This window comes from Colletes gigas, unplaced genomic scaffold (genome assembly GCF_013123115.1).
Source record: "Colletes gigas isolate AHSC1104 unplaced genomic scaffold, ASM1312311v1 Colletes_gigas_Sc00007, whole genome shotgun sequence".
NCBI lineage: Eukaryota > Metazoa > Arthropoda > Insecta > Hymenoptera > Colletidae > Colletes > Colletes gigas.
This window is the reverse complement of record NW_025106636.1, coordinates 3,972,282-3,986,017: the sequence shown is the minus strand read 5'-3', so window position 1 is coordinate 3,986,017 and position 13,736 is coordinate 3,972,282. Positions and strand designations below refer to the sequence as shown.

Genomic DNA, 13,736 nt, shown 5'->3' with positions numbered 1-13,736 from the left:
ATGTTTGATATTTCCTTTTTATAACTCTCAAGTGTCGAATATTTGGGATTCCAAAATTCTGAAAATATTTGTATCGTATTAAGAGATCCCTTTTACTCGAAATTCGAAAATTAATCCCGATGCATCTAAAATTTTTAAATATAATTCGCGCGACCGTATTCCTCGCGGAAGCGTGGAGAAAAATTCATCCCATTCCGTTCGTCTCGCTGCACCCGTCGCTTGCAAGAGAAATGCTCGCTAGCAATAAAACGAAAACCCTTGATATGTGTTCGAGTACACGAGAGCGTGTGTGTGTACGCGTACACATACACGGGAATATATCATATATTATATTTGTATTTATATTTATAGGTTGTATTTATATATAGGTGAATGTATAAAGAAGTAAACTCGTCAGACTTATGATTTTATGCATAGGTCAGAGGTTCATCGTCAACAAAGGAATTAGCGTCCTCTTGCCCATCGCAAAATGGCATCTGCCAATATGTCAAGGTGAGCTTTCGTCTGAAACAGAGAAAACAGCATTTTCTCGTGCGTTGCCGCTCAAAGCCAGTTTCGTTACGAGTGTGTACGATTTGACCCGAGCTGACCCGAGTCACCTAAAGTCACAATCCCACTTGGTAGCGTGGCTTTAGGTCACTTTCTTCAGCCCCAACTCGAGTCTAAATGTTAGGTCTCACCCTGAAAATTAGTATCTCATTTTCTTAAACAAATCTAATCGATCGTGAGATTTTCGTAAGTGGGAGTGTGGCTTTAGGTGACTCTGCACGCACAGTGCTCAGCTCAAGTTTGATGATTAAGTCTCTCTCTGATAATTAGTATCTTATTTTCTGAAAAGATTTATAACAATGCTACGAATCTCGAAAGTGGAAGCGTGGCTTCAGGCGACTCTGCTCGGCGTTCAGCTCAAATCTAAAGGTTAGGTCTCGCTCTAAGTGGTTCTCGAGGAAATCGACTAAGGAATTGTTTTCCCCCGTCGTTCTCCCCTACATCCGTCGCGCCATTTTCACGCGATGGAAAAGGTTTTCCTTCGGGAGAGAAAAATTAAGGAGACGAGGCTTTTTTTTTTAGAGATTTAAGCCGAGGCCAGACACTCCGGCGAGCGTATGAATTGAGATTTTCGGGGTCAGATTTCTTCTCTGCGGCTTTGGGAAGTTCCCCGAGTGGTGTGGGGGGCGAAAAACAAAGGAATAGGGTAAGTTTCAGGAGAAGATTATTCCTGGAATGCTTTTACATAATCGAAATTGGCTGGGTAAATGGCTAAACAGACTGTGAAAATAGATTAAAATAGTTTGCATTTTGAATTAGGCGCCGATCTTAATCGAAAGACAGATTATGTAAGCAGATTACAGAGCGCGAATATATGGATTCTGGCGCTCTTTTTAAATTAGAAAAGGACAATGTGTGGATTAATGTAATATTACAACGTTCCTGTTCAAAGCAGTTCTGTTCCTCGAAATCACGAGGACGAGGAATACGAAAATAGGACGGGTGGTATGTGTGGTCTGTAAAAATTGTAGCAGATTATAGGATGCAGAATCACACCGTTGATTGTGTCATTTGTATACCTGTAAAATGTGCCACGATATTCGCTGATTAAAGACTTACAGTTTTGTAAAACATGCAGGCTTGCCTGTCCTCGTCCTCGCCTGTAGGGCAGTCTATGAAACCGTCGCACAAGGCGTGATCTTCGATGCAGTGGTATCTACCCATTCTATCCGCGTTGGGACACGCAAACCTTTCCAGGCCGTCTTCCGAGATCGGACACTCTGGAAAAAAGGAAAAGGCAAAGTTATATTTAGACACGCGTTATATTTCTTTCACGTATTATATTTCTATTTCGATACTCCACTGTTTTCTTACTTCCTTGGGAGGTGATTTTATTATTTAACTATACTATTTTGTTAAAATAGTGCTCACGCCTTTATATATATTTTTATTTTCATATTTTTCCCCTGTGGTTTGGATTTCTGAATTAATCTATTCCTGCGTGGACTTATTTTCTATATTTTTCTATTTCAAGTATTTGCTATTCTCAGTTTTATATTTTGTCAATTTGTTTTCTTATTTTAATTTTTTATTTGTAGTATTTATCTATTTGTATATTTGTGTCGTCGAGTAAGTTGCGTTTTTAATTCGCAGGTTTTGATATCGCGTTTTTCTTTTTTATAATTTTAACACAATTTCCGTCACGGTTCGTATAATTTTTCTATCGCATTCTTCGCACTATCGATCGCTACTATTTTTATGCAAAATCGACGCAACTCCAAAGGATCACGAACATCTCTTTATGCGAAATATCCTGCAAGGTTGCAGTTTCAAAGCTGCGTCATATGAAATTCAATGTTATCGGGTATCAGTGTTTTCCTTCCAAGCGTTTTACACTGTTTCGTCTAGCATTAATCAATAGTATACATATTGGTAAACTCGAAAATTAATAATGGCGATCGTCACCCCCCCCAAAAATTGATAGAATCTTCAAAAAAACATATATATTATTTACTGTAATAAATGCTTGAATTACGAATTTTCACCCCAATTGCAAAACAAATTTTTGTAAATTAAATTCACATAAACGATCTGATAGAGGGTTCCCCATTGACCCATTGACAATATTCTTTATTTTGTAATATTCGAACGATTCAATTTCCCGTCCTCGAGCATCGCCAATTTATTTGTCCGGGATCGATTAGGGTGGAACAGTTTGAGCGTGACATCATCCTCGAAACAACATCGATTATAAAACAAAAACTATTTCAAGAATGTAAAAAATAATTAACCTCGAATTTGTGTTTGGTTTCGTTTCGAAATTTTATGATAAACTATTAAACACGAAGGGAACGTTTTTGCCCGGGGTTTATTCATATTTTATTACGTGCAACAAAATTTTAATAACGAAAATATGAATATTCGTAGCCCAGGGGATGAAATTGCTCCCTTGCATCCTCCTAGCTGCGCCACTGTAACCATCCATTAATTCGTGCGTTATGAATGATTCTCCTGAAAGGTTAGAAGGGAAACCATTTTGTATTTTTCTATTTACGCAGCTTCATATTCCGATATCCCTTTATTTCAATGTTTTATTATCCCGGTACTCCTCGACTACGCTATTTTTCAATCTCAATTCTGTCCTCTTTACGTGTTTTCTTATTCCGTCTCGGTATTTTCTTAATTAACCATTATTTTACTTCTGTGTTTCTCTAACGTTGCATCGTTTTATTTACAAAGGGAATACACTTAAGTTTTATCGTCAATTTTAATTACGCTGGACAGACACTTTTCTATTTTAATAGTTCTCTACTTTGTAATTTTCAAATTGATATAAAAAATAGTAAATTTACTATTCAGTCTCGTAATCATTGAATTAATTTAATTACTAAATATTCCAGTAATTTACTTGACCACGGTTTTTATTAAATTCGTTCCCTTTTTTTTAGTTTCAGAAAAAGTGCGATCTGGTGGAATTTCTGTTCTAATCTTGGTACGTTTCGGTTTAATATTCCTCCGGTGTGGTATTACGTTATCTCGGTATTCTATCTATTTACTCTATCCATGTAGGTGTAATTTCAGAGTGCTGTGGGGATAACTTCGTTACAACTTCTCTGGCAATGCTGTACTTTCAAAACGTTTTGAAACGCTGCCACAGTTCTCTGCCCTAAAGGTCAACCCTTTGTTAACGCTTTAAGGGTTTTACCTAGTTTGGAGAGTTGGAGAAGATTTTCTTAAAGATTCGTGCCTTGAAAGCAACGTTCTACGAAGGTCGCGGTGGAATTCCCAAACTCGAAAATATTCGAGTGTCTCTCTATACGATTTCATACTACACTCCGAAACTATAAACACACTTTACTGGATACATTTATCAATTTAAAATTGATGAAAAGATCCTCCGTTCGCTCTCGGTGGTTGTTGAAAGTTTGGTTTTCAGAGCAAACAAATGAAGAAAGTTCAATATTTACAACGACAACGTTTCGGCCAGCTTTATTATGTTTCTATTGAGGTCAACCTTTAATAGTGAAAAATCAGCAGATAATACAAGAAAAAAAAATAACCGTGAAGGAAATTAAAATGGACTTGATTTAGTATTTCGAGTCTAGATTATATTGCTGGTTTTAATTAACTTTAAATCACGTTTATTATACGACCTTATGACCAGATCTTCGATAAATTCATTTATGCAAAAGAGTGTAGAATATTATTTTTATTTTATAGCTGTCACGAGGGTCGGTACAAGCCAAAACAAATCTACTTTATTGTTACTGATTAATCTCGCGAGGGGCGTTCGCGAACCCTAAAATTTCCACGGTTTTGAAACGATATACAGAAATAATTCATACGTAACACGAAACCATTATTCGTTGTTATACATTCTTAGGGGGTGAAATCATCCCTTGAGGAAATATAGATTGTAAGATTCCTTTTCAATATTTAGTAACAGCCAGGAATACAGAGGAAAATATTTAAACAAATATTGCAACACCTATGAAACTAAATATTTGTCTAGAAAAAAATCATTTGCGATTGAAGAATATACAAATTTTGCTAGGTTATTTCTGAAATTCTGTAAAATTTCCGAAAAATCGATTTCTTGAACCTGTTACACGGGGATTCCCCCTCCCTTAATTCTCTGTTCGCTCGATGGATTCCTAACAAAGCTTTTGCTAGTCCTAAGCTGATGGTCGAATAAAAAACTGACTGTGGTGGGGGTTGACGGAGGAAGGGAGGATGTCCTTTTCTGTTCAAGGATGTTTCCAACGTCTCTGAATGCAAATTTCAGGCAATGTTCCTCCGACAGCGCCAACAATGCGCAATTATTTCTGACAGCTCCTGCGTGCGCATCTGTTCGAAACGAATCGACAGAAATATCGTTGGTCGGTTCTGCAAGGTCGTGCCTCGCTCTTTTTCCCGTCGTTTCACCCCCACCGCCCCTATCTCAACGCGATCGTCATTGAATTTGTTAATCCTTCTCCAGGGCTCTTAAAACCGAAAGAAACAATATGGGGATTAATCAAAAGAAAACATTTTGTTTCGAACGGAATTTAATTAATTTAATTTGTTTTTAGACACATAAATATTGTTGATATTTTTGTAATTCTACTTAAGACGATAGAATAAAGTTTATTGATTAAAATAAACCCGATTTTTCTTATTTTTTTAATTAATTTTGTCGAGTTGAAGTATTACCCCTCTTCTTGCAATCAAATAGGGAGGTTTGGTAGAGATTTCGTTCTGAAGACTATACATTGAAGATTTTAAAACTTTTTACGTTTAAATTGAAAAGCTTGACTCGACTAAAGCAACCAACAATATTTTCTTCTTGCAGAAGAATTAACCAAGATCAATTTAATCCTTCGAAGAAGAGTCGGAGGAGGAGAGGGTGGAACGAGAAGAGATCAGGAATATTCATTAGGCTTTAGGTCAGAGGTGCACAATAGTTTTCCTTAGTGGACCAAATAAAACAATGTATTTAAATTTAAAATGATGGTAATGTCATTTCAAGCTGGTACATTTAAATGTTTATTTAATGGAATATTCGAATTTTGTTCGATGAAGCAGAATCACCAGAGTTGTTCGAGTATTCCAGCAGCGATTAATTCGACGAAGGTGTCTCAACTCTGGATTAAAGGGGTGAACGTTGTGCACCGCTGATTTAAAGGGTTGGTGTTGAAGTTTTCTAGGTCGAGGGGATGGTGATTTTTTTGTATTTAAATTACTTCTGCATTACAGTTAGTTCAGTCGGGGCGAAGCTTCTTTAAAAGTCGCCGTTGATGCATTTACAATGGCGATTATGGCCGCGTAATCCACGTTCTTATCACATTTCGAGCGGACAATGAGAATGTGATCGTATAGGAAGACACGATTGCAGAACGAAAATTGAAGGGATTACACAGGGAATGCTCTAAGATAATCTTCGACGCTCGACCATTTCAGTTCTATTATGCTTGTTAATAATATTTGTTGAAAATTTAATTTACGTGGCCTTTACTTAACAATTTTTGGTTATGTCCAATGATACAAATATAATTATTAAAAATCCAAAAAACATTAATTGACTTCAACACGTGATTTCTCTATTCTAAGTTTCGAGTGTTCTAACAGAAAGGGTTGAGAACCATCGGCGGGGACAACAAAAACCACCGGGGCATGCAATTCTCCGGGGTGAAAAATGCAGAAAAACGAATTTCGACGCTCGGAAGTGGCAGTAATTCGCGCGAATAACGATCGTCCCCTTTAAAAATCAATTAGACTTCATTTCTAAATAAAACGTTCAACCACCGCTGAATGGGGTGGTTTCCATTTTGTCAATTGTCCGCCCGATAATTGCATAACTGCGACGCGTTCAATTGCAGTAACGACGTTATGAAACGATAAAAGTGAACTATACAAAGCCGTAGAACGAATACAGAAAGGAGAAAAATGGCAAGAAATTACGTGGAGGTGGGACTGAAGAACGAAGTCTTTACATTTTTGTAAAATATATCAGTCTCCATTAAATAGTCTTTGTAACGAATAAAAATTTTATTTCACCGTGTGATACTTCGAAAGGGGAATCCCTTGTAATGCTTCGTAATAATGGAACCCACCCCGTATATAGTGGAACGTGTCCTCGATGGGAATGTGGAGCGTTTCCTATTTTTGCCCGTACCGATTTCTAATCGGGAAAGACGTGGGAACTGAAATTGGTATCGCGTGATGATACGCGTTCGTGTGTGGGCTGCAACAGGTGCGATTACCTATCGATAATAATAACCCAGTAATTATCATTATTTCAATATCTCGGAGCGATAATTGCGTTGATTGGTTTCGCCTTGATGGGGGGACGATCTACAGGTATTAAATTTCCTAGACATACCTTTTCATTACACCATTTTCTATAATAGCTACAATTATTAATATTATAGAAGCTCAAATTAAGAAATTAGAGACTGATATTATTTATAATATTGTTTATGCTAGTGTAAAATTATAGTACCACTATAGAATAATATTAAACGTACCATACAATAAATGCTGCTATCATAAAGTACTATATAGCAATTGTGGGATTATAGTTGCTATAATAGTGTTACTCAATCACCATTTTATAGCATATATGATTACTCTATGGATTCTACTATAATACTAAGGAACTTCTATATCATCAAAGTATTATATTGTATAGCAATAATGTAGCAGTTAGAGTATATTATGGAGATCTAGTGTATGAGGTCTAGTCTACGATATGATACGCTATTATAGATATAATATTATATAAATTTAGATAAAGTAAATATTAGTATAGAGTATTGAATAGTAATACTGTAATTGTATTGCACTTTCAGTGCAGTGTTAACATTCCTACCATATGCTATAGCAACTATTACTCTACAATTGCTATATAACACTTGATGATAGCAGCACGACTCTAATAGGGTACCATTACTACATTAAAGTATACTACATACAAGTGTAAAATTCCCCACAAAATTGAATTCTCGAGTACACATATCTATCTGGAAAAGTATCGTCGACATCTAATTACCATGCTTCCCGCCATAAAGCATCCACCAACAGAAAGGGAACCACTTGTAATAAAACCAGCTCGCGCGTCCCAGTATCAACTTACTACAATGAATCACGCACCCCCGTACAAGACCAACGACGTTCTCGATATCAATTTTAATTAACTACGGAAGGGGGTGGGGGGGGGGGGTGGGTGGTTGGAAATGGAAAGAAACGTTCAAAGGGCGACAGAAACAAGAATCTACGACTGTTTAATCAGCGTCACTTCATTTGCTGCGCAGGTGATCGGGTATAAACTAATCGAAACTCGATAGATCGATCCCGACCCTCCGACCCCCCCCCCCTCTCCTCACTCCCGCGCTCCCGCCAACGTAAAGGTCACTCGAGCAAAATTAATCCCACGACCCCGGGCGTTTATCATTCTTCGTTTCTTTTTCTTTTATTTTCCTTTTTTCGCGGAAAATGCCGCGGTGTGACGCTGATACGAAACCCCGCGATTAAATTGTCACTTCTCTGTAATCCGTCCGGGCATCAGCGGGGGTGCGCCATCGCGATCGGAGAGCACGATAAAAGTCATTAAACGAGACGCGCTGTTTACTATCGCGACTTGAAAATCGATGCGCGTTACACAGTACAGAAAAAAATTCCGCGCCAATTACGACTGCTTAATCAAGTTAAAAATAACAAATACCCGCGGTCTATCGGGGGGGCGGGAAAGTGTTTTGAAATTTATGTGAAGCTCGGGGGTGTATTGATCGGTAACGAAACGGCGACGGAAATTTAATTTTCTTCGCTAGCCGGACTCTTCATTTTAATAAATTAAAATTACTGTTATCGAACGGTATTTATTTTCGTGGAGCATTTTTAACAATATATATATATGCATCTGCTATATAAATATTGATATTGCATGATATAAAAAGAGGTTTGGGAAAAAAGTATTGTTAAAGAGGTTATGTATCGGAATTCTAGGATTAGATGGCGTTGTTGCATCGTAATGATTGCAATTAACTATAGTAATTCTTGTTAGACAGTATTTTCTTGAATAATATTTTCAAACACGACTTTAAATAATAATAATAATCCATAACAGTGTAAAATATTGCATTGCAAAGAGATTTAGGGTAGTCTTGAGGAGGTTATGTATCAAAATTTGTGGCACAGAGGGCGTTGTTTAATCAATGACAGACAAATGGCAGAAGTTTAATTTTACGCGCGAGTTAGACATACAAAATCGAATGATATTAATATTAATGAATTTCCTTAACCTATGATTATTCAAATTCGTTAGAATTACCTTACGCTTAGATATTAACTAATTATAAGGAAACCATCTGGACTATAAATGCATGTTTATTCAGAATTTTCAAAATAATTAACCAACCGCCTCAAGCTAGGATACTAGTTACGAGTACCACACAACAATTTTCCTCATTATTAATTAGATCCTCATAAACTACTGAATGCTTTATAGATCACCTAGAATTATGAAAAGGACCAAAAAAGTTTATTCGATACTAATTGGAAACGCTAACCAATAAATTGGCCATAATTACTACTATTGAATAATATTTTCGACTATTGTTGGAGGTTATGTAATATTATCGATAACGGGAAAATGGGAGGAATTTAATTTTCCTCAAAGCTCTGACTCTCGATTACAATTAAATTCAACAATATGGTTTTAATCACTTACGATTATTATTATAAAACAATATTATTTTGTCGTATTATTTTTAGAAATACCTGCACTAACTCTCGATATATTTGCTGCGTAAGTAATCCCACAGTATGGATTATTATTAAAGAGGTTGTGGAGGCTATTACTGGGCCGTTAACGAGAAAATGAGAGAAATTTAATTGTCTTTAAACGTATTAATATGATTGTAATTCCTATTATCGGATATTACTGCTTTTTTTATACGATATGTGCATTCAATTTCGTTCAATCTGCATTTTACATACCAACAACTGATAACATTTTAAAATATAGGATTGTATTGAAGAAATGGAGTTAAATTATTATTAAAAGAGGTTATGTATAAAAATTCGGTGTATAGGGGGCGCTCTTGCTTCGATAATCTATTAAAATAATTGATACCCGAAAGATTGTCATCTAAAGGGTACTCAGAGATGCGTTGGAAAAGATTGCTCTTCATTTTCCAAAAATATTCCATTGTTGTTTTAAGTGCAAGGTTCAATCCTTCATTCAATTATTTCTCTCGTCGAATTCAAGGGTTCTCGAAAGAGCTTTCATTGGTCAATTTGTCGTCCCAATCAAACTTCGTCTGGTTTCGACCAACGAAGGCGACGCTGGAACTTTTAATTCGACTATCTGAAGTTCCCAGCGATACCACCGAATCACTTTCATCTATGTATATGTTGTACTAAACTAAACAGATTGGGGTGGGGTATGACGAAAACAATTACGTTTATGCGACCGTGTTCGTCGTACAAACGAGCTTTAAAATTAGTTTAGAGGAATGTCATCGGGCGGACGAGAAAGAATGAATATTTTCACAGTTTAGCAATGAAAGTTTCGTGGGGACGAACCGGAACAGCAATACGGATCCAGAGCTCGCTACGTGACTTTATAAAGTTTGAATTACGCGTGTCGAAATTAACTGGAAGCGCCGACAGATATGTTTCGAAATTGCAAAGTGAAGTTACCAGTTATAAAGCTTGCATATTTTTTCTACCGTTAAAGGGGAACTTTCACGTGTAACGTTGTTTCGAACCAAGCTGAAACGCATGGAATAATAATTGTACAGGGTGTTCTTTGTTCAGGTTGAACCGAATCAAGGGAGATCAACATTCTCATTCTGTTTAGATAATTGCAAACTTCGTTTACCTTGAGTCTATTCCATTAGAACTATTGATCTGCTTAGCCTAGTCTAAACAAATTTCATTCACCAATATACTGCCATAGTATGCTACGGTATTCGATCGAGTAGATCGAAAATTAACACGAATGTATAGCACTATGATTTCAAGAGTAGAGCTTCACAGTTTTTGCCTACATTTTTTTAATAAAACTCGATTGTTGTGATTTTTATTGAAACTATTTAGTTTTTAGAATTTTATTTATCGATCAATTGGTATACAGATGTAATAAAAATTCCAAAATGAATTTTTAAGTATGAGATTACGAACTATGGGGAATTGTCTATATTTTTATTATTCTCGTACGTCTGTCATCGTTTTCTTTGATCTATGTAAAGGCTAGACAGATTTAGACCTGTCAAAATTATCAATGAATATTTTAGGGAGACTATAGTCAAGTCTCACTGTGTAACAAATTCCTATACTCTTGGATTAGGAATTCCAAGAATAACTTCAAATACTATGAACTTGAAGAAAACATAATTTCTATACATTTTTCAAATCTAATTTTCTTACTGTTATTTTCATTTGATTTGTTCGAAGGTTAGGTCTATTTAGATCTGCTAAAAGGCCCCAATGAATATTTCAGAAAGATTATAGTCAGGTCTCACTGAGTAACCAATTGCCGTACGCCTTGGGGATTACAAAAATAACCTCAAAATATAGTGCTGGAAACCTGAAGAAAGAGTCCACGAATGATACACTGAAATAATCAAATTTTCATCTGTTGTAACTTCTGAACTACATACTCCTGTGTTAGGTTTGGGGCATAAGCATTTCGACTCCTTTCTGCAGAGAAGATATGGTTGCATATTTTAGGCGCATCAACACGCCAAATTGTCACTTTTCTAATCTTCAAAAATAGCAGTTATGTCTGCATCCTAAACTCTAGGTCTTCTTAGACTTCTAACACTGTTTAATACTCTCAGAAGCCTAAACTAAACTCCAGAAATCTTATTTTCCAAGATTCCTAACCGAACACTACCCCTCAACTCGACATCCCCCATTCCAGATCCCCAGGTTTCCAGCGATTTTAGGAATATCACTGGGAGTATGATATTGGGGACTTTTAGTGACTATCCTGAAGATGCAATACTCTTAGAAATCCAAATCAAACCCCAGAAATCTTATTTCCCAAGATTCCTAACCGAACTTGACCCCTCAACTCAACATCCCCCATCCCAAATCCCCAGGCTCCCAGCGATTTTAGGAATATCACTGGGACTATGACATTTGGGACTTTTAGTGACTATCCTGAAGATGCAATACTCTCAGAAATCCAAATCAAACCGCAGAAATCTTATTCCCCAAGATTCCTAACCGAACTTGACCCCTCAACTCAATATCCCTCATCCCAAATCCCCAGGTTTCCTGCGATTTTAGGAATATCACTGGGACTATGACATTTGGGACTTTCAGTGACTATCCTGAAGATGCAATACTCTCAGAAATCCAAATCAAACCCCAGAAATCTTATTTTCCAAGATTCCTGACCGAACACGATCCCTCAAGTCAACATCCCCCGTTCCAAATCCCCAGGTTCCCAACGATTCCTTCCCGACTAAGCAGATAGCAACAAAGTGTCACTCACCGATCTGCGGGACATCGTATTGTATGCTTCCCCTGGTAGATCTGAGCATAAATTGAGAAGCGACGCTGATCCCGGACCCTAGAGACGACGGAGGTTGAGCTTGATGCGGGGCAGACTCTCCGGGAAGGTCGATGGAGCGGCGTCCGGTAGGCGTTTGGCTCCTCTTTCCAGGAAGCTTGTTGGCGTCTATCGCGAACGCCCTCGAGACGAAACCGTTGTTCTGGTAGTCCCGCGGTTTCTCGCCCCGCGTCATATCAGTCTTCGTACTCCCGGCGCGTTTCTGATCGAACAGATCCTCGTAGCTCGATTGTCTGGATTCCTGATGGTTCTTTCTGCCGGTGGCGTCGTCGCAGATCCTGATGGGCAGGCTGACGGTGTTCCTCGGGTGTCTGCAGTCTATCCTTAGCTTCTTGCCGCGTTGACCGAGGTGGCTGGGCTGATCCTCGTGCGGGAACTGCTCGCCCAGCTGATTGGCCGTCATGTACTCCGAGTAGAGGACGTTCAGCATCGTCGGCGACAGGGCGAAGAACACCGTCTGCAGTTCCCTGGGTTCCCTGATCATGTCGTCGATCAATATGCCCGCCGGGGTCCACGACGAGATCCTCGGCTCGTCGTTGAGCAACAGCCAATTGGACAGGTCGTCGCGATGGGACGCCTCCGGAGGATATATCCTGAAGTGCAACAGGTTATTGCCGACCGAGTTCAATTCGTTCTTCTTTCTGATGCCGGTTCCGTGGCGGTAGTCCTGCTCCTGCGAGCCCTGCATGATGATCACAGGACGATTCCCCACGGCCAGGTCCAGGCCCTGACCCACGTACGTGAGCAGCCAGAACATGCACACCGCCATCATACAGACGACTATCTCTCGACTCGGCGGGTCGTTGACTGTCAGGCGTCTCACGGGCCTCTGATCCCGACGTCTCGCCTCTGATCGCTAGTTCTTCGCTGCCAGTCGAAAGGCACAACTCTGGGTTTAGGCCGACTTTTCGTTAGCTGGGCTGTAGGGATGGGAGGGGGGTGTGGGTGGGTGGGTAACGACTTCGTGGGTGGCGCGACTAAGGAAGAAAACGCGGACGATGAGCGATGACCAGGCGGATCAATCGATATAACCCCGCGTAGGCTTCCGTCGCATGAGGGAAAAAGCGGTTTCTTAAACGTGTTCGGCCAGTCTCATCCCGTCCCTAAGGGTATCCTCTTTTAACCAGCGGTGTGAACGCTAGTCTCGCATTTAGCCCGTGTCCTGAAATCAGGCGGTTAGTAAAGAATAGCGGCGCGTGTCTCGGGGATGCGTGGTCGGGGTGCAGCGATGCAGTGGTGCTGGTGCTGATGCTTTTAAGGTGCTCGACAGTGTGGGCAACAATGAAACCCGATCGATCGGTCACGGTTACGTGCTCCGTAACCCGAGTTATCTTTCTCCGGGGGCCTCCTGGTCGCTCGCTTACCCCTGGTTTCTTTCGTCGCATGGCGGTCAGCCTCGTAGCCTCTGTCACTCTGTCCGTCCACCGACGGGAAAGACGCTTTCTCGATCTTTCCGCGTCCAAGATCCAGGCGGCTCAGGGGTCGGATCGCCGGTGGTCCCGGCGTGTTTCGCGCCGTTCGGCGGCCGACGGTCGACGGAAGCCGACGGCGGTGTCCGCCGGGCGTTCTACGCGCGTTGACACGGCGTGCAACGGTGACATCGAACTCCCCCGTACCGACTTTCGAGTGCGGAAAAGTGGCTATGTAGGACGAGAGATCAACAGGTGCCCGAAAAATTGTGCAA

The 13,736-nt window shown here is 39.5% G+C and overlaps 1 protein-coding gene across 1 annotated transcript; it reads right to left on the bottom strand.

The window, feature by feature from the left end:
• Nucleotides 1-369: 369 nt before the first annotated feature.
• LOC122396181 lies at nt 370-12,824 on the bottom strand. Its single transcript, XM_043394351.1, has 3 exons — nt 11,975-12,824; nt 1,609-1,769; nt 370-504 (listed from the first exon to the last, which is right to left on the bottom strand). The coding sequence occupies exons 1-3, from the start codon at nt 12,822-12,824 to the stop codon at nt 445-447; spliced, it is 1,071 nt and encodes a 356-aa protein (XP_043250286.1). The 3' UTR covers nt 370-444.
• Between the last annotated feature and the right edge of the window lie 912 nt (nt 12,825-13,736).

Coding starts and splice junctions, on each gene's coding strand:
- LOC122396181 (XM_043394351.1), bottom strand. CDS start 12,824: ATGATGGCGGTGTGCATGTTCTGGCTGCTCACGTACGTGGGTCAGGGC. Junction 1,770..11,974: donor ATACGATGTCCCGCAGATCG/GTGAGTGACACT, acceptor CCTTTTTTCCAG/AGTGTCCGATCTCGGAAGAC. Junction 505..1,608: donor CCTGCATGTTTTACAAAACT/GTAAGTCTTTAA, acceptor TCTCTGTTTCAG/ACGAAAGCTCACCTTGACAT.